This window comes from Notolepis coatsorum (assembly GCF_963971535.1).
Source record: "Notolepis coatsorum genome assembly, chromosome: 5".
Classification (NCBI taxonomy): domain Eukaryota; kingdom Metazoa; phylum Chordata; class Actinopteri; order Aulopiformes; family Paralepididae; genus Notolepis; species Notolepis coatsorum.
The window spans coordinates 85941726-85966410 of record NC_140169.1 but is presented as its reverse complement, the minus strand read 5'-3'; the positions used below and the strand labels follow the sequence as shown (position 1 = coordinate 85966410).

At 43.0% G+C, this 24685-nt stretch overlaps 1 protein-coding gene across 1 annotated transcript in view; it reads right to left on the bottom strand.

The window, feature by feature from the left end:
• Positions 1–4191: 4191 nt before the first annotated feature.
• rcan2 (regulator of calcineurin 2) overlaps positions 4192–24685 on the bottom strand; it is a gene marked incomplete at its 5' end in the record, with an annotated part of 149659 nt that continues 129165 nt past the window's right edge. The window contains one exon of the mRNA XM_084313855.1: positions 4192–4454. Coding sequence (XP_084169981.1) covers positions 4300–4454 — 155 coding nt within the window. The 3' untranslated portion in view covers positions 4192–4299. The remainder of the gene's footprint in view (positions 4455–24685) is intronic.

The following is a 24685-nucleotide window of genomic DNA, read 5'->3' as shown; positions in this document are numbered from 1 at the left end:
CACACACACACACACACACACACACACACACACACACACACACACACACACACACACACACACACACACACACACACACACACACACACACACACACACACACGACTTTTCTTTTGAAGAATTCTGTTGCTAGGGGAACAGCTTGGGCCCAACTCTATTTCCTGTCAGCTATTAGCATTAGCAAATGCTGCAACTGGGAATAAACCTGGACTCATTGAGAATGTTTATGTTGTCAAATTTGAAAACGTCAAACAAGCAGACACAGATGCAAGCGCAGACACACTCACGGAAAACATTTGTGTGTGTTTTTCTAAACTTTGACCATCTACGTCTACTTTGTAGTAGCACTTGGAAAATGTGTTAAACTCGCTACAGCTTCCTTTTTCCAATCCTATAACACATTTGTCTTTTTCTTTTTCACAAACAAACTGCAAGGAATTAATGAATGAATAATCTCAACGAATGCAACCATCCTCTTATTACAGACCATTTCCCTCATGGTAATCAACCTATCTCAAACCCCACCCTCTTTTCCCGATCCTCCAAGACAAGCCACGAAGGAACTGCCTATTTTCTTCTTCTTCAAAGACAAGACATGGACACCGAAAAAGATCCACATTGAGGAAGAAATCACAGAGAAACATCGAAGTACAGACCGCTAATCACTTGAAGGTGCATAACTACATTATAACGCCAGTGATGCTCGTAACCAGGATGTGGGAACTGTCTACAGGTGGGGAAACACATTGAAACAGAGAACAAGAGAGAGAGGAGAGAGAGCTGAACTCGGCAGATCAAACAAAGCGAATAGAACTGTTTTTTTTCTCTTTCTTTCTTCCTTAGCGGAACATGCCAACTTTCTGGGAAATTAGCTTATTTGCCATCTACCCTGGAGTTAGACAAGCAGATACATACCCTTGTCTTCTCTGTGCATGCATTAGGCCGCACCGTTAGCCTAGCTTAGCGTCATTCACTGGAAGTAGGTGTGCCAGTGTAGCCTAGTTCCCAACAGTCACGAAATACACTCCAAATACAACTCCAAAACTGTTCCCCAAGAAGAAAAGGGTATGTGTCTACTTGTCTAACTCCATGGTAGATGGCAAATAAGCTAATTCAAGGAAAAACATGTGATTAACACGTGATTATTATTATTGTTTTTTGGACACTTTTACGTAATGTTCACATGTTTTGCGCACATGTGTTTGCATGGTTTCACATGTTACATTTTCAAGGTGTTGATGTTTGGTTATCATACACGCTCTTGTAATATTCACATAAAGTCATGTTGAAATCACATGTGATTATGTTATTCACATTATGTGTCACTGATTATGTGCCCCATATGGGCAGAAATCTGGATTTTGACTGGTGACCCCCCCCCCCCCCCCCATGCCGCGGTGATGGTAGTAGCAGTAACTCCAGACCACTTTAAAGGGACATTTCACGTTTTTTTTTCTTTTTCTTTTTTTTAAAGCTTATCTGTTTTATTAACACTATCTAATAAGCACTTGCACCAGTGTTCTGGTGCAACCGTTCTTGAGATATTGGAAGCAGAAATTGCCAGAATTTTTTGCAATGTTAGTGGAAGTGAATTGGTTTCCTATAGTACATCTTCTTTATAGCTAATGTGTCATTTATAGAAGAGAGGAAATAGGCTCAGCAGAGTTCAAATATTTATAAATGAGTAAGGTGCTCTTTGGAAACAAGACTTAGATATCAAACAAACAGAAGAAAAGAGACCTGCACTGTGTGTGCCACGCCCTGACGAAGGCCAGGCAGGCCACAGTGGCTCAGGAGGTAGAGCGGTTGTCTGGTAATCGGAAGGTTCATGATTAGATTCCGGCTCCTCCCGACAGCGAGTCGAAGTGTCCTTGAGCAAGATACTTAACCCCTAACTGCTCCCAAGGAGCAGGTTGGCACCTTGCATGGTTACCTCTGCCATCGGTGTGTTAATGTGTGAGTGAATGGGTGAGGCATATAAGTTGTAAAACTATTTGGATAACAGCGCAGTCCGTTTACCATTTACCATATAGGTAGGTACCGTTTACTGCTGCGTGGGTTCCATCCCCCATTCTATGTTTTTATCCTCCTTTTTGCACACGTCAAGACAATAAAGTAATTTCTAATACTTGGTCGTTTTTTGGAGTGGCATCAGTTATTTTTTCCCCCTTTTTTTTATCCATGACAATGTTGTCACAGAATTAGGACGTTGTCACTGATGATTTCTCAGAGATATGCTATGTGACCCCATCCACTTCCACTAGCATTGCTAACAATTTCCATTTTACAATATTTCACAAACAAGTACTAAATATACTCAAATACCTCCCAGCTGATGGTAAACCAGACAGATAGAAAGGTAAACTCTCCCGTTAAGGGACAATATTGAATACAGTTAATAATACTTTTCCTCCGTGTATATCTGTGTCTCATTCAGCACTGAATATAATGAAGCACCTCTGTGATTTTCCTAGAAGCCCTGTTTAGAAACAACCTATTGGTCTCCATGCGGGCGGGTGCTATGGTCAGCTTCATACCAGTGGTGTGAAAGTGAAGACGCAGTACATGTCAATCAAGTGTCGCAGTCATCCAATGGGCGGGCCGCCATGCTCCTTACAGGGGCCGGACCACATACTCCAGTGGGCCAATCAAGGGGAGACGGGCGACTTCTGTTTGCATTAGAGTTCATACAGGATCTGTGGCTGGGATGCGTCTCTACAATTCGTAGCCGCATTTCTGCAGACCCCTCTCTGATTGGTTGAGGCCATTTCTGCAGACCCCTCTCTGATTGGCCGAGCGCGCGCATGCGCATGAGCCGCGACAAGCTCCTCTAGCCAGGAGTCGAAACTCCGTTAAGCTCCAGAGAGAGAGGCTGAAAACCCACAGTTGTTGCCCGACGGATGGGAGCCGAATCCCGGATCCGAGTTTTCTGATGAATAGCCCCAAAACATGGAGGTCGCGAACGCAATTTATACGCATGGAAGTATTGATTACGCCATAACGAATCATTAAACAAATATACCGTTAACTGGAATATGTTGTGTGTGCCTTTACACATATGTTGGATAGGATTAATTGGTTTGTCATTAACCAATAATAAACTTTCTGAATATGATTTGGGAGGGTTATAATAGAAGAAAGACAGTGTAAACAATATAAAGTTATGTGAATAAACCGCGAAATAATAACTAATTCCTTGGTCTCTCTGATACTTTCTGAATATGATTTGGGAGGGTTATAATAGAAGAAAGACAGTGTAAACAATATAACGTTATGTGAATAAACCGCGAAATAACTGCGAAATAACAACGTTATGTTATATAATGTTACAATGTACAGTTTCTAACAGCTGGCTGTGTTGTGAAATGTGCATAACGTTATGAATAAACCGCGAAGTCACGCGAAATAAATAACGTTATACGCGAATCTGGTAGTACATTTCTGCTTATCTTCTTGATATGATAAATTACATCGGCCTTTTACGGCGTGACGAGCTAAACCAATCAGAGAGGGGCTTCGCTCAACCAATCAGAGAGGGGTCTGCAGAAATGGAGCTCAACCAATCAGAGAGGGGTCTGCAGAAATGCGGCTACGAATTGTAGAGACGCGGCTGCCGTGAACCACCGCTGCCCCCCAATGGTGGTGCAGCTACATTACAACAGAATCAGAGAGAGAGAGAGAGAGCAGGACCAAGCTTGTGAGTGTGCACGCATATGCACACATGTTTGTGTGTGTGTGTGTGTGTGTGTGTGTGTGTGTGTGCGCAGTGTTTCCCACCACAATATGAGAGAAACCCACCACAAATAGATTTTCAAAAACACATAAAGTAACGTATTATAAGTGCTTATTGCGGATGCCCCGTTCTCTTTTCCACTTCTCCACTCAGTCCCAGTCCAGACTGCCAGTATCACAACCAGTGGGGAACACTGATGGTGTGTGTGTGTGTGTGTTATATATTGAGTGTGCATATATTGCCAAAAGAATAACACAAATACAATGAAAGCACAGTGGCTGATTGAGGGATGGTGGTCTCACTCTCAGAGGAGCAGGGCCAGGGGGAGAACAGTTTGCTATGTGAAAAGAGCTCCATTCATCAAAAGGGAGAAGAGCTAAAAAAAATTATAATAAAAGGAAATTGAGAGCAATTGTTCCTGTCAAACAACAAAGATGAACAGGAATGGTTTAGCCGTATCAATTCTCAATATATATATATTTCTTCTTCCAAATCTCCCTCTTCCCTATGGGGGTGGGGGGACTATGTATATAGGCAGACAGGATGTGAGTGGGGGGGGGCAGAGTTCAGTGTGACACGGGTAGGTCGGGGCGCCGGGTCTGGATGATTTTTGGTCTCGGGCAATTCTTTGGTTCCTCCTCCTCATCTGTGTCGCTGTCGCACACGTGAACCACGACACTGGGAGTGGATTCTGTTCCTGCGTGGAGCTCAAACTTCTCACCTGCAGAGAGAGAGAGGAGGAGAGGTGGAGGGGGAGAGAGAAGGAGGAGGAGGGGGAGAGAGGGGAGAGAGAGAAGGAAGGAGAGGGGGAGAGGGAGAGAGAGGAGGAGGAGGAGGGGGAGGGGGAGAGAGAGAGAGAAGGAAGGGGAGGGAGAGAGAGAGGAGGAGAGGGGGAGAGGGAGAGAGAGGAGGAGGGGGAGGGGGAGAGAGAAGGAAGGGGAGGGAGAGAGAGAGAGAGGAGGAGAGGTGGAGGGAGAGAGAGGGAGAGAGAAGGAAGGAGAGGGGGAGAGAGAAGGAAGGAGAGGGGGAGGGGGAGAGGGAAGGAGAGGGGGAGGGAGAGAGAGAAGGAGAGGGGGAGGGAGAGAGAGAAGGAAGGAGAGGGGGAGGGGGAGAGAGAAGGAGGGGGAGAGAGAAGGAAGGAGAGGTGGATGGGGAGAGAGAAGGAAGGAGAGGGGGAGAGAGAAGGAGGGGGAGAGAGAAGGAAGGAGAGGTGGAGGGGGAGAGAGAAGGAAGGAGAGGGGGAGGGGGAGAGAGAAGGAAGGAGAGGGGGAGGGAGAGAGAGAAGGAGAGGGGGAGGGAGAGAGAGAAGGAGAGGGGGAGGGAGAGAGAGAAGGAAGGAGAGGGGGAGAGAGAAGGAGGGGAGAGAGAGAAGGAAGGAGGGGGAGAGAGAAGGAGGAGAGGGGGAGGGAGAAGGAAGGAGATGGGGAGGGGGAGAGAGAAGGAAGGAGAGGGGGAGGGGGAGTGAGAAGGAAGGAAGGAGAGGGGGAGGGGGAGAGAGAAGGAAGGAGAGGGGGAGGGGGAGAGGGGGAGGGGGAGAGAGAGAGAGAGGAGGAGAGGGGGAGGGAGAGAGAGAGAGAGGAGGAGAGGGGGAGGGAGGGAGAGGGGGAGGGGGAGAGAGAAGGAAGGAGAGGGGGAGGGGGAGAGAGAAGGAAGGAGAGGGGGAGGGGGAGAGAGGGGGGAGAGAGAAGGAAGGAGAGGGGGAGGGGGAGAGAGAAGGAAGGAGAGGGGGAGGGGGAGAGAGGGGGGAGAGAGAAGGAAGGAGAGGGGGTGGGGGAGAGAGGGAAAAATAGGTCAGTTTTAAAAACTGGTTTAATGATAAAGAGATTTATTTGTCACTTAATTTACACAAGGCAACTGGAATGTCTGCATATCCCGTCCTAGACACACACACACACGCACACACACACACACACACACACACACACACACACACACACACACACACACACACACACACACACACACACACACACACACACACACACACACACACACACACACACACACACACACACACACACACACACACACACACACACACACACACACACACACACACACACACACACACACACTCCGCTACACGTTACGCCCAGGCATGCAGTGGTGGTCAAACGCGGTTAAACGCGGTTTAGGCTACGTCACTGAGGCAGAAGTAATAGCACTAAGTTGGCACCAAATGTCCCAAAACACTTATTCTAGGTGACCGGTGTGTAGCAATGATGTGCACGCGCGCACACAAAAATGACTCGTCGCGCCGTATACCCCGGCCGGCACTTATCACCCCTAGACTTTGCATAATAATAGGATACCGACAACCAAAATACAAGCCCTGTAGGTGGGGGGTTGCTTGATCTCCCGACTGGAAGGATGAGACAAGTTGTGCTTCAGTCTGAAGGAAACTGTCCTTCAGTAAACTAACTCTAAGTTACATTGTTAATTTAGTTTGTATTTACTTTTCTAGTTTAAGTTAATTCAATTAAAGAAATTGTAACTACAATTACATTTAAAACATTGTTATGCATAATAATCATCTGTTCTGTGTGCAACCGAGGGAACATGTATGTGCATGCGCGCGCGTGCACGTGGCGTTTGGCCTTGGCCCATATTACGACTGGTTACGCCCCTGGAGCAGGTTTGGGGTTCAGTGCCTTGTTCAAGAGCACTCTGATCATGGTGAGCATCTTGTCATACCAGCTATCCTTCAGTTGAACCAGCGACCTCTCGGTTACTCAAGGTCATTCTGCCAATAATAATAATAATAATAATAATAATAATAATAATAATAATAATAATAATAATAATAATAATAATAATAATAATAATAATAATAATAATAATAAGCAACGAAGATCATGAGCTAGATTCTAACCCACAACATCACAGGAACATGGGTCTACACCTTGGGTCGCTAAAACACTAAGCCTGGCCTTCCCAATCATGGGCTGATGTCAAAATGGACTCCTGAGAAAATTTTCCAATCAACCTAAAATTACAATGATAATTCCCTATTTCTGTAATTTCGGAAATGAAAGATAAAAATTAGACCAACAGACTTGGGAGGCAGCCTACCAGTCTTCACAGACTCGGCTGACAGAAGGAGCACGTTCAGTGTTAGACTAAGACTCCCAAGATGTAGCACTGAACGGCACAGGAAGACGTCCTTCATTCCGACAGCCATCAGACTTTACAATGCATCACTGTGCCTCACTGCATCACTGAGCACAGGGTGACAGTACCATCTTCCTGGAATTTTACATTTACAAATTTACACTTACTGTATATTGCTGTATATTTGTACTGTATTTTATATTAGACATAGGAAATGTATATCCCGGACCGTATTTTATTCGTAGGCTTATTTTATTCTTATTCGTGACTTTTGTTTTTGTCTATCCAAATGTCTACTGTTTACTCTGAGCGATTTGTAGTGCCAAATATCCCTCGGGATGAATAAAGTATTTCTATTCTATTCTATTCTCTCTCACCTGGACCGCCAGAAGGGGGGCTATGTGAGACTGTTGTTCATTGACTACAGCTCAGCATTCAACACCATAGTCTCCACCAGACTGGTGGACAAGCTGATCGAGCTGGGTCTGAGCTCCGCTCTGAGCGCCTGGATACTGGACTTTCTGAGCGAGAGGCCCCAGGCGGTCAGGGTGGGGGCTCCCAACACCATCACCCTGAGCATCGGGTCCCCCCAGGGCTGTGTTCTGAGCCCCCTGCTGTACTCACTATACACACATGACTGTGTGGCCAAGTTCAGCTCCAACTCCATAGTGAAGTTTGCGGACGACACAGTGGTGGTGGGGCTGATCTCGGACAACGACGAGAAGGCCTACCGGGAGGAGGTTGAGGTACTGGAACGCTGGTGCCAGGACAACAGCCTGCTCCTGAACATTGGTAAAACCAAGGAGCTGATCGTGGATTTTAGGAGGAGACAGCAGGGGACACACACACCACTGAGGATAAACGGGGCTACCGTGGACAGGGTGAGCAGCTTCAAGTACCTGGGGGTCCACATCTCAGAGGATCTGACATGGACAACACACATAGACTCAGTCGTAAAAAAGGCGAAGCAGCGCCTCTACCACCTGAGACAGTTAAGGAAGTTCAGAGTATCTGGGAAGATACTCCAGTCCTTCTACTCCAGAGCTGTAGAGAGCATCTTGACTGGAAACATCACTGCCTGGTATGGCAACAGCACGGCACAGGACAAGAAGGCCCTACAGAGAGTGGTGCGCTCAGCCGAGCGTACCACGGGTATTGCACTACCAACCCTGCAGGTCCTATACAACAAGAGGTGCAAATCCAGAGCCTGCAGGATAATGAAAGACCCTCACCACCCCAACAACAGCCTGTTCATGCTGCTGCGGTCAGGCAAACGCCTGCGAACACCAGTAACTAGGACAGCCATCAGAGCCTTGAACACTGAACTCTCCACGCACAAGAACACATGAGCACACACACGACACACACACTGTACACGCTCACACACTAGCAGCCACTTTAACATGAGCACACACACACTCATGCTGCACACGCTCACACGTAAGGTCACTTTACAGAAGGAAAGGTCACTTTAAGAGTAGTATAGTAGAGCTTAAGATTGTATAATATAGCATTGTATAGCAGTGTACATAAAGACCCAGTGCCTCATCCGTAGCTAACAGTGTATTGCACTATCACAGGACCTAGCATGTCCTACCATGCTCTGTAAATAACTCATGTACAGATACCGATATGCCCTACTTTGTTTACTTGTTTATTGCACAATGTTGTTCTATTGGTTGGATTCTTATTATATATTAGTATTGTATTATGCACATCGTTGCGGGCGGGACCCCCCGCATTTCACTGTATACCTGTATGCCGTGACAAATAAAACTCTTGTATCTTGTATATTGTATTCTATTCACACAGTGGACACTGATGACAGCTCCTGACGCTTGATATCTGTTCCTCTGAGTCGGTTAGTAGATTGTTTAACCCACTCTGTTTGTATAATAATATGAACTCATAATTTTCACGTATATTAAAGTCTTAGGGTCACACTCAATATGGGGTCATCTGGCAAAAAATATAAATAGGTGTCTTTATTCCACACTAACATGCGATGACCATTGGGGGGTGCTCCAGTACCAGGACATAGTTCTTGCAGCCATCCTTCTGGGTTGGTGTAAAAACTCAAATCAATGGGTCTCATTTCATCTTAGCCAGATTTCGGCCCATTTAAGACATATTAGGGCAGGGAGCGGGAGTCCCCAAATGTTCCTGAGATCAGATTTAAGAGTGCTGAGGAGCACTCTTAAATCTGCTCTCAGCCACGATCAAATCTCATGATTGATTGACTAATTTAAAATTGTATTAACTTGACAGACTGTGTTCTCATAGTGATTCCTTCATGTCAACGCTACAGGCCTCCTTGGAATTAATTACTTAATCATAATAAAAATAAATATGACAATATTTGTACGATAAGAAATTACGCATTTGATGTCGGAAAAATAAATAATATGGATTCATCTGATCACAGGGCAGCTGCTTAACCATATCTGAACCAGCTATTTTGGACAAATGTATAATTACTTTAATTACTCACATATTCAAACACAATTATGCAATTATTGTGAAATGATTGAAAATAATTATTATTTAATGCCTTCTGTGGAATTTGTATTTCTTATTTGTTACACATCTGTTTGAATGATTAATTATATACATTTGAAAGAATGCAGGTCAACATGCAATGTATCCCATTGATTGGTATACACTGGGACAGACCTTTGTTTGATTGATTGATTGATTGATTGAAAACTTTATTAACAGATTGCAGAATGGGTACAGTACAGTACAGCTCAATTACATAAGGGGATGCAGACCAGAGAAAGAATTTCATCTTGTTTACATCAGGGTCCCCCATTTTCAATTCATCATAACATATATGACACACACGACACAGATAGACAGTACTGCTACATCTATACATTTATGACATACCAGATTTGCAAATACAGTACTGTTTGTGATACAAAAAGAGTCCAGAAAAGAGAGTACATTTGACGTAGAAACTGTTGGAGGAGGTTGGGTAGGAGGGGTGGGTGGGGGATAGACTTACACTGTACAAGCAAAACTGTACATTGGAATATTGACAACCATACTTGGTCATTTACTGTACATTGGAGGGGGTTGATATAGCTATAAACCTGCATTCCTTCGAATATATCATTAATCAATTAAACTTATATTGAAATACACTATATAGCCTATACACCAACACTGAAATGACAGTGGATAAATAAATAAGAACTAAAGCTAATCGGTGGAAATAGACTGCATTAATATTCCATAACAAGTCTTGTGTGCGCGAATGAACAGTAGCCTATAGGCTTAATTATGGAATAATAAGCCATACTGCGTTCATTCATTACGCCCGCCGTAGGCTATATATATTATATTTCATTCATTCATTCATATACAGTACTGCGCGCGCGTGTGTGTGTGTGCGTGCGCGCTGCGGCAGGTGTACCGCGAGCTGTATATGATGCCAATACATTAATCTAATCTAGTTTTGATGGCTCGCAAGCGTGATTACGAAACCTAGCCACATTTCTCGGAGACGCTCTCTGATTGGCACTGACTGATGATAGGTTTCGTAATCACGCGGCTCGCAAGACTCGCAAAGCACTTCCGCCATTCCATTTTCACACAGCTGAGTCACTAGTTGCCTTATAAGGAGCTCTGGAGGCGTTGTTTTGTATGCAAATGACCTGAACGGGAACACGCTTTCGAGTTTAAGACAGAATGCCATTCTCCAAGCAGATATCAGATCATATAATTTGTGCAACCGTTTCAGCCACTTAAGACATATTACCAGCACGTTTAGGACTCAGAGTGAACTTGTCATTGATTATGTCTCAGTGGTTCCAAGATAAGTCTTCCAGAATAACTCTTTGAAAGATTTTCGGGAATGAGACCAAATGGGTCTCGTTCCCGAATATTTTCCAAAGAGTTCTCTTGGAAGACTTATCTTGGAACCGACTGAGACAGAATCTATGACAAGTTCACTCTGAGTCCCCAACGCATGGGGAAGATGTCTTAACACATTGACCGCCAGCACCAGGGGGCGCTGATACCTCATTCATCGCCAGATCTTTATTCAATGGATATAGTTTTAGACTGACATTTGCGAGTGCTTAAAATATATCTTATATTATATCTATGTGTCTAATAACGCCATCAGGTCTCAGTGAGTGGCTTCTAGTCAACATGCCAGAGACAGATTGTTTTTTCATCGGTACATTTCCGTTTTATACCGTTTTGAATAGAGTATGGTTTGGGTATTTTTCAGTAATTCCACGAAAAAAAGGCGAGAAAAGGCGTTCTACTGTAATCCACTCATCACGTTGACATTTTTCAGCTGATTATCTAATCATCCTGAAATCAACGCTAGATTATCATTAGTATGTCTCCTTGTCCATACATGAAATGGCCGTCGTAGCGGGGCGCTCCCCCCCACCGCAGCCAACGGTAAACAGCCATACACGGCTGTGATCGCCGTAGCTGTGATCGCGGTAGAAATAAATGTCAGATCAACGATAAAATGTATATATAATCTTCTTACCTTGTATCTGATGTAATGCAAAAGAGATATCCAAATATCTGATCGCAATTCCAAATAATGCTTGTGGAATTGTGGCACCACACTACCGACCAGTTCACAATGACAGGCGGGCGGAGTTACTGCTCTTTTACTGTTATTTACAGTAAACCCCGCCCGCCCGGCTCAGATCGCCTCCTAGGGCCATTTCATTTAGTTTAATTTCGCTTTTCAGAACGCTGCGTATTGGCAGGCAAGTAAGAGTTAAGTTAGACGTCGTTTTGTCTCGTCTACTATATACATGTAGTACAATGCCAAAGCAGTAGGTGGCGATGTACTTCAAACATGAAGGCCATTTTCAACCAATCAGAAAGGTTGAACGTGCCACTACACTTCCTGCTAAAAAACAACAGTCCACCATCATTAAATACCTAGCGTGAGCCATTTAGCCAATGTAGCATTTATTTTTCAGCAAGAAAACAAAGTGCAATAAAAGTGCAATAAACAAAAACGGATACATCCACTCTGTGTTCTGCCTCTCATTTGTTGATGAAACAAAACCAACATCAACACAATTTACCAAGAGCGGATAGTTTAGTCTCACAAAAAGATCTCTGATGTTGTTAGCTACATGCTAATGTGAATGGCATTCTCCATGTATATAGTTAGCATCGAGGCTATTAACATAGTAACGTTAACGCTAGTAGAAATGGATGAAAACTTTATTTAACAGATTGCAGAATGGGTACAATACAATACGGCTCAATACACACAATTGTTAAGGGTATGCAGACTGTAGTTTGGACTGGGCTCCTTATAACAATAACTTGACAACACGTTGGTAGCCGCAGCTACTTGGGACAGCTCTGCTGTAAACACTGGAAATAACCGTGCGTGTTACACATGAATAAGCAATCTGAGGAGGATGCAGCTGATATCCTGTATAGCCTCCCCATATGGCCGGTTGGTGTCGGAAGACAGCAAATTACATTAATTATAGCGCGATATTGCAAGTGACTCCCAGAAATATTTCTGATGTTTGGACTAATGGACGGAGTCGAGGTCCAGCCAGGGGAGAATTTGGCGTCGGTCTCTACTGCCCATGGGAATTGGGCAGAACGGCTCCGTATCCAGCTTGCGCAAATTACATGGCACCATTTTCGGCGAGTTTCCAAATGAAAACACCCTTTCAGCGTGGCCGCTAGAAAAACGCGTTTTCCTGCCAAAACTGCGTTTCTTTCTAACTTGGACATGCAAACGTAATCATTCGAAAATAAAACATTGCTGTTTTTCCCCAGTGTAACCATGGCCTAAAACACACCAATCCATTTTCAATGAGATGCAATAGCTCCGCCTGGCAGTAGAGGGCGGTGTTGACCGTCTGCTAGCTCAGACAGGCTCTGAAGATGATACCAGAGGCTGCAGCTATGAATTATGAATAGATATAGCGAATAAATAAAATAACGATCCCAAAAACGAGTTAACCCCCCCCCCTCACACACACACACGCTCGCAGTACTGTATAGTCTACGTGCGTAATGAATGAACGCAGTAGGCTTATATTATTATAATTTTTTTTTAATACTCTTTTTCTCCGCCTGATTTTCTGTGCTTTTTCCTCCCATCCCAATTTAGTCATTATGCCAATTCCCCCCCCCCCCCCCCCCCCCCCCTACCTGGTCGTTGTGCGCATGTGCCCCCTACTGGTCGGTCTAGGGAGCCCTGAGGTCTACCACATGCTTCCTCCGACACATGCAGAGACAGCCAGCGGCTCTCTTTTCACCTGACAGCGCGGACTCTCATTGGTGAAGTGTAACGCGTGGGAGGTCACGCTGCCTTCACCACTTCCTGTCTTTCGCTGTGCAGGCGCCCAGACCTGACCTGTAGGAGTCGCTGTCCACAACGCCAGATTACCACCCATCAACTTCCCTCCCGCTAGTATGACGGCTGGCCCAAGTCGGAGGCAATGCTGACACCTGGATTCGAGACCGGAGTCTCTCGCATTGGTGACGAGCAATGTTCCCTCTAATTTTATTTCGGTCTGAGCAAACACTCAAATCTCCTGAGCAGACATCAGCAACTACTGAGCAACATTCATCACCTGCCGATTAACCGGTTAGTTGATAAGCGGCTGTTTGTAAAAAATCTGAGAATCTTAATTTCCCTCAATGTCTAACATAAAAATCTATAGATTTTGCTGATACACAGAAATAATACAAAAATTCATATTATATTCCTTAATCAAATATTTATTTGACCATTGATTGATGATACAGAGCAAAGTCCTTACTTTGGCTGGGTTGGCGGCGGCGGTGTGAGTCGTGTCACTAACTTTAGTCTTTTTAGGAGGCTGACTTGTCATTATTTTATTAAGTGAATTATCATGCTACTTCAATGGTGACCATATTGGGATTTTTTTTAAAGAGGACACTGCCTTCAGCCTCAAGATACTTAATGATACTCGAAGTTTACTCAAAGATGCTTTATCATTTTAATATATTTAAAGTATGTCTCCTCTGTATTATTGTTTATATTATTTTACATAACAAAATAATATCTCTCTATAACCAAAGTTACTCAACATGCTGTATTATGCCTAAAGTAATCTATCTGACAAATCTCAAGAAAATAACTAAACCTATGACAAAATAATATATATTTTCAAGTCTTACTGGACAAAATAAAAATAACAAGAAAAATATGAAGTAATGTTCTAAATAATACCTCTTCTGTATTAGAAAATCAAGCTTTAAAAAATATATCTTTCTGAGGGCGGCTACGTGGTGCAGTGGGCAAGGCGCTCACCACGAATACTGGAGACGCTGGGTTAGCCTGTTCGAGCCCAGCGCTCCACATTGCTTTCAGTTTAGCTGGTCGTCCGTACTAATACACATTGGCAGTATTAGGGGGTGGGAAACGGATGGGTGGGGATCAGGCGTTGTGGACAGCGACTCCTACAGGTCGGTTGGTGCGCCTGCGCAGTAGAATCAGGAAGCGATGGGGGCGGCGTCCCTCCAAAGCGCAGACCCCTGACGCTGAAAGATCGCGCCGCGCAGGTGAAAAAATGCAACTGCTGTTACCTCGAGTATCGGAGGGGACTCGTGCTATGTATGACTTAGTCCACATTGCAGCCGGCTTGTGGGAGGCAAGAAACAGCGTTCGAGACAGGGGAGGGGTTGAATTGGATTATATGAAATTGGGATGGGAGAAAAATAGAAAATGGGAGAAAAAGTGGATAAAAAAATAAATAAAAAAATATATATATCTTTGTATCTTTTCAATGTAATGTAAATTATAAAACAGTAACCTCACAAAGATACTAATTTAAAAGTGCACTATGCAGTTTCGGATTTGTTTACATTTGCATAACTTGCAATTAGTGTACAAAACTAATTTATTACACACATAATCCTTAGAATGATTGTATCATAAGCATCTTATCAAACCAAAACATCATTTTGAGGCATCAAAATAGTTTAAAATTATTTTCTTTCTCTCTCTGTATAGCTGCATATACTTTGGTCAACTTTGCCATCAAACTCTCGCCTCGCACAGCTTTATTTGTAATGTTTTTCTGTGTCCATGTGAGCTTTGAGATCGCCAGCACCTTATTAGACACAGAAACATATTGTCAAGCTTTGCACGCGCTGCACTCCGCTTCCAATTAGTCTCGACCGGGACGGTAAATTGGGAATTTTCTCTGCAGTTCATCTGTAATGTACATTCGCTTTGGCTTTGTGAGCAGAATCAATGCTGGTCGGATCTGTCCGCTTCCTCATCTGTTGTGTGCGTGAGAGCACAGTAGCGACGCCCACAAAGCACTGAAAGCGGGAGTAGCCTCCAGCTGCAGCCTCGGAGATAATCCCCAGATTGGGCAACTTCCGCCCAGCCACAAGATTATTACTCCCGTGACAGGGCAATGCGCTGATTGGCGGAAAGTACGGAAGTATCTCGAAGTACGTCTGACGTATCTCGAATTACGTCTGACGTTTCTCTACGTTAGCGAACGTTAAACGTTGTATTCATAAAATAAGATAAATTCAGCAGCATGGGGAGGGCCGGGGGGAGGGGAGGTACAGGTAGTAGAAGACATAGAGGTACAGGTCACATAATTATAGTACAGTGGAGAAGTAAAAATAGAATAAAAAGGCAGTGTAAACAATATACAATATTATTAACTCTAATAATAACACGCCTCGCGGGCTCATTATAATACGAGAGCCGTGGGTCTGCATTGTATAGAGCGGATCCCCGGCCGTATTCAAGCGCTGGAGCGCTTTGCGATGGATCAAACTGTATTAATATAGTAGTAATAATAGTAGTTGGCTAGTTGCGCGCTTCTGGCCACCTCCCGCAGTGCGCGCATACACACATACTGTAGCCTATACAGTACGTGCAAAATTAGTTGTCAAGAGCCAATCGCACAGGTTGCCTCATCTCATCTGGCTCTGCAAATAGATCTAGAGTCTGAATATCATATATAGCCTGCTGATGATCTCTCTCGAGTCAAATCCATTCTGAGAACGGAATGCAGTGCCCGCGACGCGGGTCTTGATTGATTGATTGAAAATTGTATTAACAGATCATGCTGGACCGTTAGCGAACGTGTTAATTGAACGTCAAAATCAAAAGCAAGTACGTCTGCGCTGACGAGAGGGGGGAGGGGGGGGGGGCTTGTATTGATCAGGTTAGTAGATATTGTACCGATCAGGTATTACAGATCATATCCGCATGAAATAAACTAAAATGTTAAAACCCATTTAGGACTGTTTCTCATTCCTGTACTGTAAATACTCTGCTCCTGTGTTGTAACCCAACCCCCTCCAATGTACAGTAAATGACCAAGTATGGTTTTGTCAATATTCCAATGTACAGTTTTGCTTGTACAGTTGTACAGTGTCCCCCACCCACCCACCCCTCCTACCCCGACCCCCCCCCAACCACCTCCAATGTACAGTCCCCCCCCCCCCCACCTACCCAACCTCCTCCAATGTACAGTTTCTACATCAAATGTATATACTCTCTTTTCTGGACTCTTTTTGTATCACAAACAATACTGTATTTGCAAATCTGGTATGTCATAAATGTATAGATGTAGCAGTACTGTCTATCTGTATGTCGTGTATGTCATATGTTATGATGAATTGAAAATGGGGGGACCCTGATGTAAACAAGACGAAAGTCTTTCTCTGGTCTGCATCCCTTAACAATTGTGTGTATTGAGCTGTACTGTATTGTACCCATTCTGCAATCTGTTAATAAAATGTTCAATCAATCAATCAATCAATCAATCAATCAATCAATCAATCAATCAATGCAAGTTATAGCTATATCAAACAAATGTCTGTCCCATTAATCATGGGATATATTGCATGTTGGCTCTAACCTGCATTCTTTCAAATGTATAATTAATCAATAAAACAGATAATGTAACAAATAAGAAATACAAATTCACAGAAGGCATAAATTATTATTATTTTCAATCATTTCACAATAATTGCATAATTGTGTTTGAATATCTGAGTAATTAAAGTAATTATACATTTGTCCAAAATAGCTGGTTCAGATATGGTTAATCCAGCTGCCCTGTGATCATATGAATCCATATTATTTCTTTTTCCGACATCCGCGTAATTTCTTCGTACAAATATTGTCATATTTATTTGAATTATGATTAAGTAATTAATTCCAAGGAGGCCTGTAGGGTTGACATGAAGGAATCACTATGATTCCTCCCAAATAAAGCCAACACAGTCTGTTAAGTTAATAACATTTTCAATCAGTCAATCAATCATAAGTGTGCTCCTCAGCACTCTAATGCTGCTCTCAGCCACAGCCGAATCCAATCTCAGGAAATTTGGGGAATCTCGCTACCAGCCCTAATATGGCTTAAATCTGCAGAAATTTGCCTGAGAGCAAATCCGTTCGGGAATGAGACCCATTGTCCACTGGTAACGCAACAGTACCAGCTTTAACTTAAAGGGGCAGTTCACCAAAAATAAAACACGCCACAAGCCGTTCGGCTCCGTTGTATTGGAGTGGTGGCAGATATCTCTATGGCAGATATTTAATTTATATTTTTATTTAGCCTTTATTTAACCAGGTTTATCCCAATTGAGATCCATGATCTCTTTTACAAGGGAGACCTGGCCAAGAATAGCAGCAACACAAAGTTTCAGAATATACACATAGACATTACAGATAAAAGTAACGTTACAAAATGGTCAGATAAAAACAATTGCACACAGAAAACGTGGTTACAATAGGCTTCACCATAGCCTTAAATACATTCAGTGTTACCAAGCTTTGAATCTTCAGGTCGATAGAGAGATATCTATGGCATATATCTCTATGGCAGATATCTCTATGACATATATCTTTATGGCAGATATATATCTCTATGGCAGATATCTCTATGGCAGATATCTCCAAAAATAGATACCGAAACAATCTGCCTTAAGTGATTCCTCCTAGAAATGCGGGACACTTTTTGTGGCAGAGAGCAGAATAAACACAAACCGCTGAATAATTCATTGATTTCAACCCCAAAGAAATGAATCAGAAGTAATTCGATACCCCCCCCCCCCCCCCCCCCCCTCTCGCTCTCTCTCTTCTATGTCTCTCTGACAGGGTCTGATTAATCAGAGTAGTGTTGTCACGATACTGGAATTTCAAACTTCGGTACGATACCTTGAAAAGTATCGATATTTGATACCATTTTCGATACCACGGGGAAAAAGGTTCAATCTTAAATTGTAAAAAGAAGAAGAAGAAAAAAGATAAATATATATATATTTTTTATACATTTTGCTTTTGTTGCTGGTTGATTCTCCTCGGCTTCTCTCTGGTACTATAAGAGAAGATAAATATAACACTTTTAAAACCCTTTGTTTATCTTTAGATCACACATTTAAAAATAAGTTATAACTAAATTATATAATTTTAGAAATTAAGTAAACACTGTAATCTGTGTTGCATGTACCTGACAAACTGAACAGTTTGTATTACAGTCATATTCCAACTTAACTGAATGCACATGTGTGTGTGTGGACTACTGTACTATTACAGGTATTGAAATAAACAATGCAACTTCCTTATACAATTTTTTTTTTAAATATTTAAATTTTTTATGAATACGGTAATTAAATATCGATATTTCGGGAAATGAGTATTGAAACTGTTTTAAATATTCAGAATCGATGTGTATCGAAAAATCGATATTTTTGACAACACTAAATCAGAGTGAGGCTCAGATGAAGATGACTTTTATCAACACAATTTAAGGCTGATTCAGAGCCGTGGCTAAATGTCACATCAGTCAGAAACCTCTATTCCAACTGCTGCTTCACACAGGTCCAACTGCTGCTTCACACAGGTCCAACTGCTGCTTCACACAGGTTCAACTGCTGCTTCACACAGGTCCAACTGCTGCTTCACACAGGTCCAACTGCTGCTTCACACAGGTCCAACTGCTGCTTCACACAGGTCCAACTGCTGCTTCACACAGGTTCAACTGCTGCTTCACACAGGTTCAACTGCTGCTTCACACAGGTTAAACTGCTGCTTCACACAGGTCCAACTGCTGCTTCACACAGGTTAAACTGCTGCTTCACACAGGTCCAACTGCTGCTTCACACAGGTCCAACTGCCGCTTCACACACGTTCAACTGCTGCTTCACACAGGTTCAACTGCTGCTTCACACAGGTTCAACTGCTGCTTCACACAGGTTAAACTGCTGCTTCACACAGGTCTAACTGCTGCTTCACACAGGTTCAACTGCTGCTTCACACAGGTTAAACTGCTGCTTCACACAGGTCCAACTGCTGCTTCACACAGGTTAAACTGCTGCTTCACACAGGTCCAACTGCTTTAACCCTTTCACTACCAAATGGTTAACTCTTTCACTGTGACAATACAGAAGGTTAACACTTTCACTGCCACACGACAAAGGGTTAATATTCTGCAAATTCCAAAAACCTTATTGGTGCTCTCACAGTGAACTTGACCGAGACTGAAATCAAGATCCATCTTCTGTTGTATTGCCCCTATATGGTGGTTTAAGAAATGTGCACTTTAGTACAAATTTTATCTATCTCTACATTTATTTTGGCTGGATGATTATGAAAGACTTGATTTGTGTTTTAGGATGGGTGCTTTTTGTGGCAAATTGTATTTGTACAGTAGGACTTGGGAGACAAAGTATTTAGTTTATTTAGAGTTTGTAGATCTAGAGTTTGTGTGGTCATTTCTCTTTCACCACTGCAACTGTATGCGTGGAGTCTTGTAAGCCCTTGTGGGCGATACAAATAATAAAACATCATTCATTCATCCACTCACTCACTCGTTGCTTTTCTATAACCTCCAGTCTACCCCTTGAATGGTAAATGGTAAATGGCTGCATTTATATAGTGCTTTTATCCAAAGCGCTTTACAATTTGTTCCTCACATTTTACCCATTCACTCACACGTTCACACACAGACGGCGGAGGCAACCATGCAAGGTGCCAACCTGCTCATCGCGAGCAATTAGGGGTTAAGTGTCTTGCTCAAGGACACTTCGACATGCTGCTCGGGAGGAGCGGGAATCGAACCGGGAACCTCTGGATTACCAGATGACTGACCCCAGTTGGTTGTGTGTAGACATGACATTCTTTATTTAATTCAGGCCATTTTGGATTGCAATAAGGGGGTTCTACTGGTACAGCATGTTAATCAGAATAGAAATTCTACTCTTCTATCCACCCCTCTCTTTTTCCTCTATTCATCCATTCCTCTTTTTTGTCTCCCTGCAACCCCCACTCCCTCTCTCTCTATCCATCTCTCTCTCCTCCATCTCTATCTCTTCTCCCTCTTTCTCTCTCTATCCTCCCTCTCTCCCGACAGCAGTGCTCTCTCTTCTTTCTCTCCTCCCTCTCTCTTTCCTCCCTCTCTCTCTCTCCTCCCTCTCTCTCCCCTCCCTCTCCCTCTCTTCTCCCTCTCTCCTCCCTCTCTCCCGAGGGCAGTGCTCTCTCTTCTCTCTCTCCTCCCTCTCTCTCTTTCCTGTCTCTCTCTCTATCTCTCCTCCCTCCGTCTCTCTCTTCTCCCTCTTTCTCTCACTCTCTCCTCCCTCTCTCCCGAGGGCAGTGATCTCTCTCTTTCCTCCCCTCTCTCTCTCCTCCATCTCTATCTTTCCTCCCTCCATCTCTCTCTCTCCTCCCTCACTTTCTCTCTCTCTCCTCCCTCTCTCTCTCTCTCCCGAGGGTAGTGCTCTCTCCTCTGCCAAGCATTGTATGACGTCAATGCTGCTGCTGTACTGACGTTCAGGGTCACCCAGTCAGAGAGATGGAGAGAGAGGGGGGGGGGGGGGGAGAAGAGAGATAGATGGAGAGAGAGAGAGAGAGAAAGAGGGGGGCACGAAGAGAGGGAGGGAAAGATAGAGATGGAGGGAGGGAGAGTGGGAGAGAGAGATGGAGGGAGAGAGAGAAGGAAGAGGGTGAATGAGGGATCATGGAAGGGTGGAGAGAGAAATAAAGAAGGAAATACCAGTAGGTGAAAGGATGGGAAATGAAGAAGGGAGAGACACACACACACACATACACTGACGTCATGAGTGTGGCCTGAACCAGCTCGTTGCCATTCAGGGCACACATACCTGGCATTACCAGAGCTGTTCCAACCATGGCTAATGAAGAGAGGATGGGGGTGGGGACCGAGGTGTGTGTGTGTGTGTGTGTGTGTCTGTGTGTGTACATGTGTCTTACATTGGTGTGTGTGTGTATGTGTCTGCCTTTGTGTGTGTGTGTGTGTGTGTGTGTGTGTGTACATGTGTCTTACATTGGTGTGTGTGTGTATGTGTCTGCCTTTGTGTGTGTGTGTGTGTGTGTGTGTGTGTGTGTGTGTATATGTGCGTTTGTGTCTGTAGTACATGTATGTATGTATGAAGTATGAGAACCAAAAAGAAATAGAGAGAGAATGATGTGAGCGTGCCACAACATACCATATCCTATAACACAACATAACAGATCCTATAATGTAACAGCATAACAGATTATACAGTATAACACAGCAACATAACAGATCCTATAATGTAACAACATAACATATCCTATAACACAACATAACAGATCCTATAATGTAACAGCATAACAGATTATACAGTATAACACAGCAACATAACATATCCTATAATGTAACAACATAACAGATTATATAACACAGCAACATAACAGATCCTATAATGTAACAACATAACAGATCCTATAACATAACAACAGAACAGATCCTATAACACAGCAGAACAGATACTGTAACACAGCAGAACAGATACTGTAACACAGCAGAACAGATACTGTCACACAGCAGAACAGATACTGTAACACAGCAGAACAGATACTGTAACACAGCAGAACAGATACTGTAACACAGCAGAACAGATACTGTCACACAGCAGAACAGATACTGTAACACAGCAGAACAGATACTGTAACACAGCAGAACAGATACTGTAACACAGCAGAACAGATACTGTAACACAGTGTTTGGTAGAAGCTTTTGGCCAAAGCACTATACAGAACAATGAGTATGTTCTGGGTTTGGTTGGTCTCTCACACTCCGCCCTCTTTTATTAATGCAACAGTTTTAATGGGAGGATCAAGAAAAGAGGGCCGAATTTGAATTCCATTGAACCCCTAGCGAGCAATGCAACTTATTCACCACCTAAACACATTCTAGGCTGGCAAACTTTAAAGGGATAGCTGTGTTTTTTTTTTAATTTTTTTTTTATAATTTTATTTTCATTTTCAACCAGCATGGATACATACATGATATGGTCAGTGTCAAAATAGAGAATCATCCATTTTGGTTATTCCCCCCCCCCCCCCCCACCCCACTCCCTCCCACCAGTTCCCTCCCACCAGCCCATCCCCCCACCAGTTCCCTCCCACCAGCCCACCCCCCCCCTCCCAGATTCAACTCAGACTCACATTAGGCAAACACTAAACCAGGGGTCAGCAACCTTTTTGACATGGAGTGCCTGTTTGAAATATAGTTGTAACTAGTGTGCCTCAACAATATTCCATGCATCGTAAATTTTCTTTTTCATAATCAGGTATTTTTAATGATCATTTTTACATTATTACACCATTATTGTTATTGTTATTATTAACAATATTATTATGATGGTTGTATCAACCCTAAATCTGAGTTGGGGGGGGGGGGGGGGGGGATGCAATGCAGACAAACAGCTGCATACAGTGCGACCATTTCACTCACATTTGCCCATTCATTTTTGGACACATCACACACCATCGGTGTGTGTACTGTACGTGTGCTGTCATAGCTCCACCTACAGGCCTAATGGAGAACACCAGGAGAACACCAGGATGTGAATGGAGGGTGAATGTGAGGTATATCGTGTAAATAAGTTTTGATTGATCGCAAGACTACACTGTAAAAAAAATTATAATAATAAGTTACCAAACTTAAAAATATTGAGTTCAGTTACTGTGCATTAAGGTTTTCAGTTTTCAATCCATAATAAGTTAACAGAAAAATAAGTACACAACCACATTATTTCAACCTAATAAAACTATGTTTATTGTCATTGTTTTAAGAACACAAGTTGACTTGGTAATACTCACATTTTGAGTAAAAAAAATTGCTTTTAACATGTGCAATGTTCCATGAAATAGAAAAATAAATAATAAAATTTGTTGATTAATCCCACTGGTCACAATGGTGACCGTAATAATGTTTTTGTTATAAGGCTCTGCAAATGTTACTGAATGATGTAGCAATGTATTTCCAGCTAAATTGAAATAATAAACAAATAAAGGGTCTCAATTAAATATGTGGTAGTAAAAAGAACCTGTGGGAGGATTTCAACAAGATAAATGTGACAACAGTGCAAAATATTTCACTATAATATAAAAAAATAAAAATAAAAATGTTTTACTGCTGCCCCCTGTGCCTATGCAAATGCCCCCGCGTGCCTATGCAGGCACGCGTGCCTAGGGTTGCCTACCCCTGTACTAAACTAACAGAAATAAGTAAAATACAAACATAACAAAACAAAAACAAAAACACATTCACATCTTCAACTTGCTCCGAGGTCCCAACATAGTCTCATAGATTCCACTATGGGAGTGTACCCAACCTTTCATTCTCCATATACGTCAAAAAAGGTTGCCATGTCTTATAGAATCTATCTGTAGAGCCTCCTAAGGTGCATCTCATCTTTTCCAAGTGCAGGAACCCCATTACATCTCTGGTCCATTGGACATGTGTGGGAGAGGCCTCCTGCTTCCACATCATAAGTATTAAACGCCTAGCAATTAGGGTAGAAAAAGCAATGATTTTCGAGTGTTTTATGTGAATGGGTATATCCTCTGGTGTCACTCCAAAGATTGCGATTATAGGGGAAGGGTCAATTTTGGTTCCAAATATTGCAGAAAAAGTATCAAATATAGATGTCCAATAATTATATAAATTTGGACACGTCCAGAATGTATGAACGAGAGAACCCGTCACCGTCTTGCACCTATTGCACAAAGGATCTGTCCCTGGATAAAACTTAGCCAACTTCTCCTTTGAGAAATGTAGACGGTGTAGCACCTTAAACTGTATGAGCCCATGTCTGGCACATATTGAGGAAGAGTGAACATTCCGGAGAATAGATTGCCATTGTTCATCCGAAAATTCTACAGACAGATCATCCTCCCAATGTGATTTGATAATAGTGAGAGAGGGGGAATATAGGGTCGACAATATATCATACAATACTCCAATCGCTCCCCTTCTATATACATTAACATCTAGAAATTCATCTAAAGTTGTTTTTTCAGGCATGTTGGGAAATGTAGGATATCTGTTGCGTACAAAATCACGAATTTGCATATAGCGGAAGAAATGAGTCCGGGGGATGTCGTGCTTTTGAGTCAGCTGAGTAAATGAGGCAAAAATATTGTCAATATACAGATCTTTAAAACTAGATATACCCTTATTGCTCCAGATCTTAAAAGCAGAGTCCAATAGGGATGGTGGGAACATATGATTGCAAGGGATTGGTGCCCGAAACGACATTGATTGTAGACAGAACCTTTTCCTACATTGTATCCAGATTCTAAGAGAGTGATGCACTATCGGGTTATGTCGGTATGCATCCAATTTTAACGGAAGAGCTGAGCTAATCAAAGCTTGCAATGAGGTTTTTCCGCAGTGGGAGGACTCAATATGCAACCACGCTGGAGTCTCAGTCGACCGATCCCCCATCCAGTAAAGAATATTGCGTGTGTTTGCTGCCCAATAATAAAATAAAAAATTTGGCAAGGCCAGCCCCCCTGACCGTTTCGCCTCTTGTAAAAATGGCTTCCTA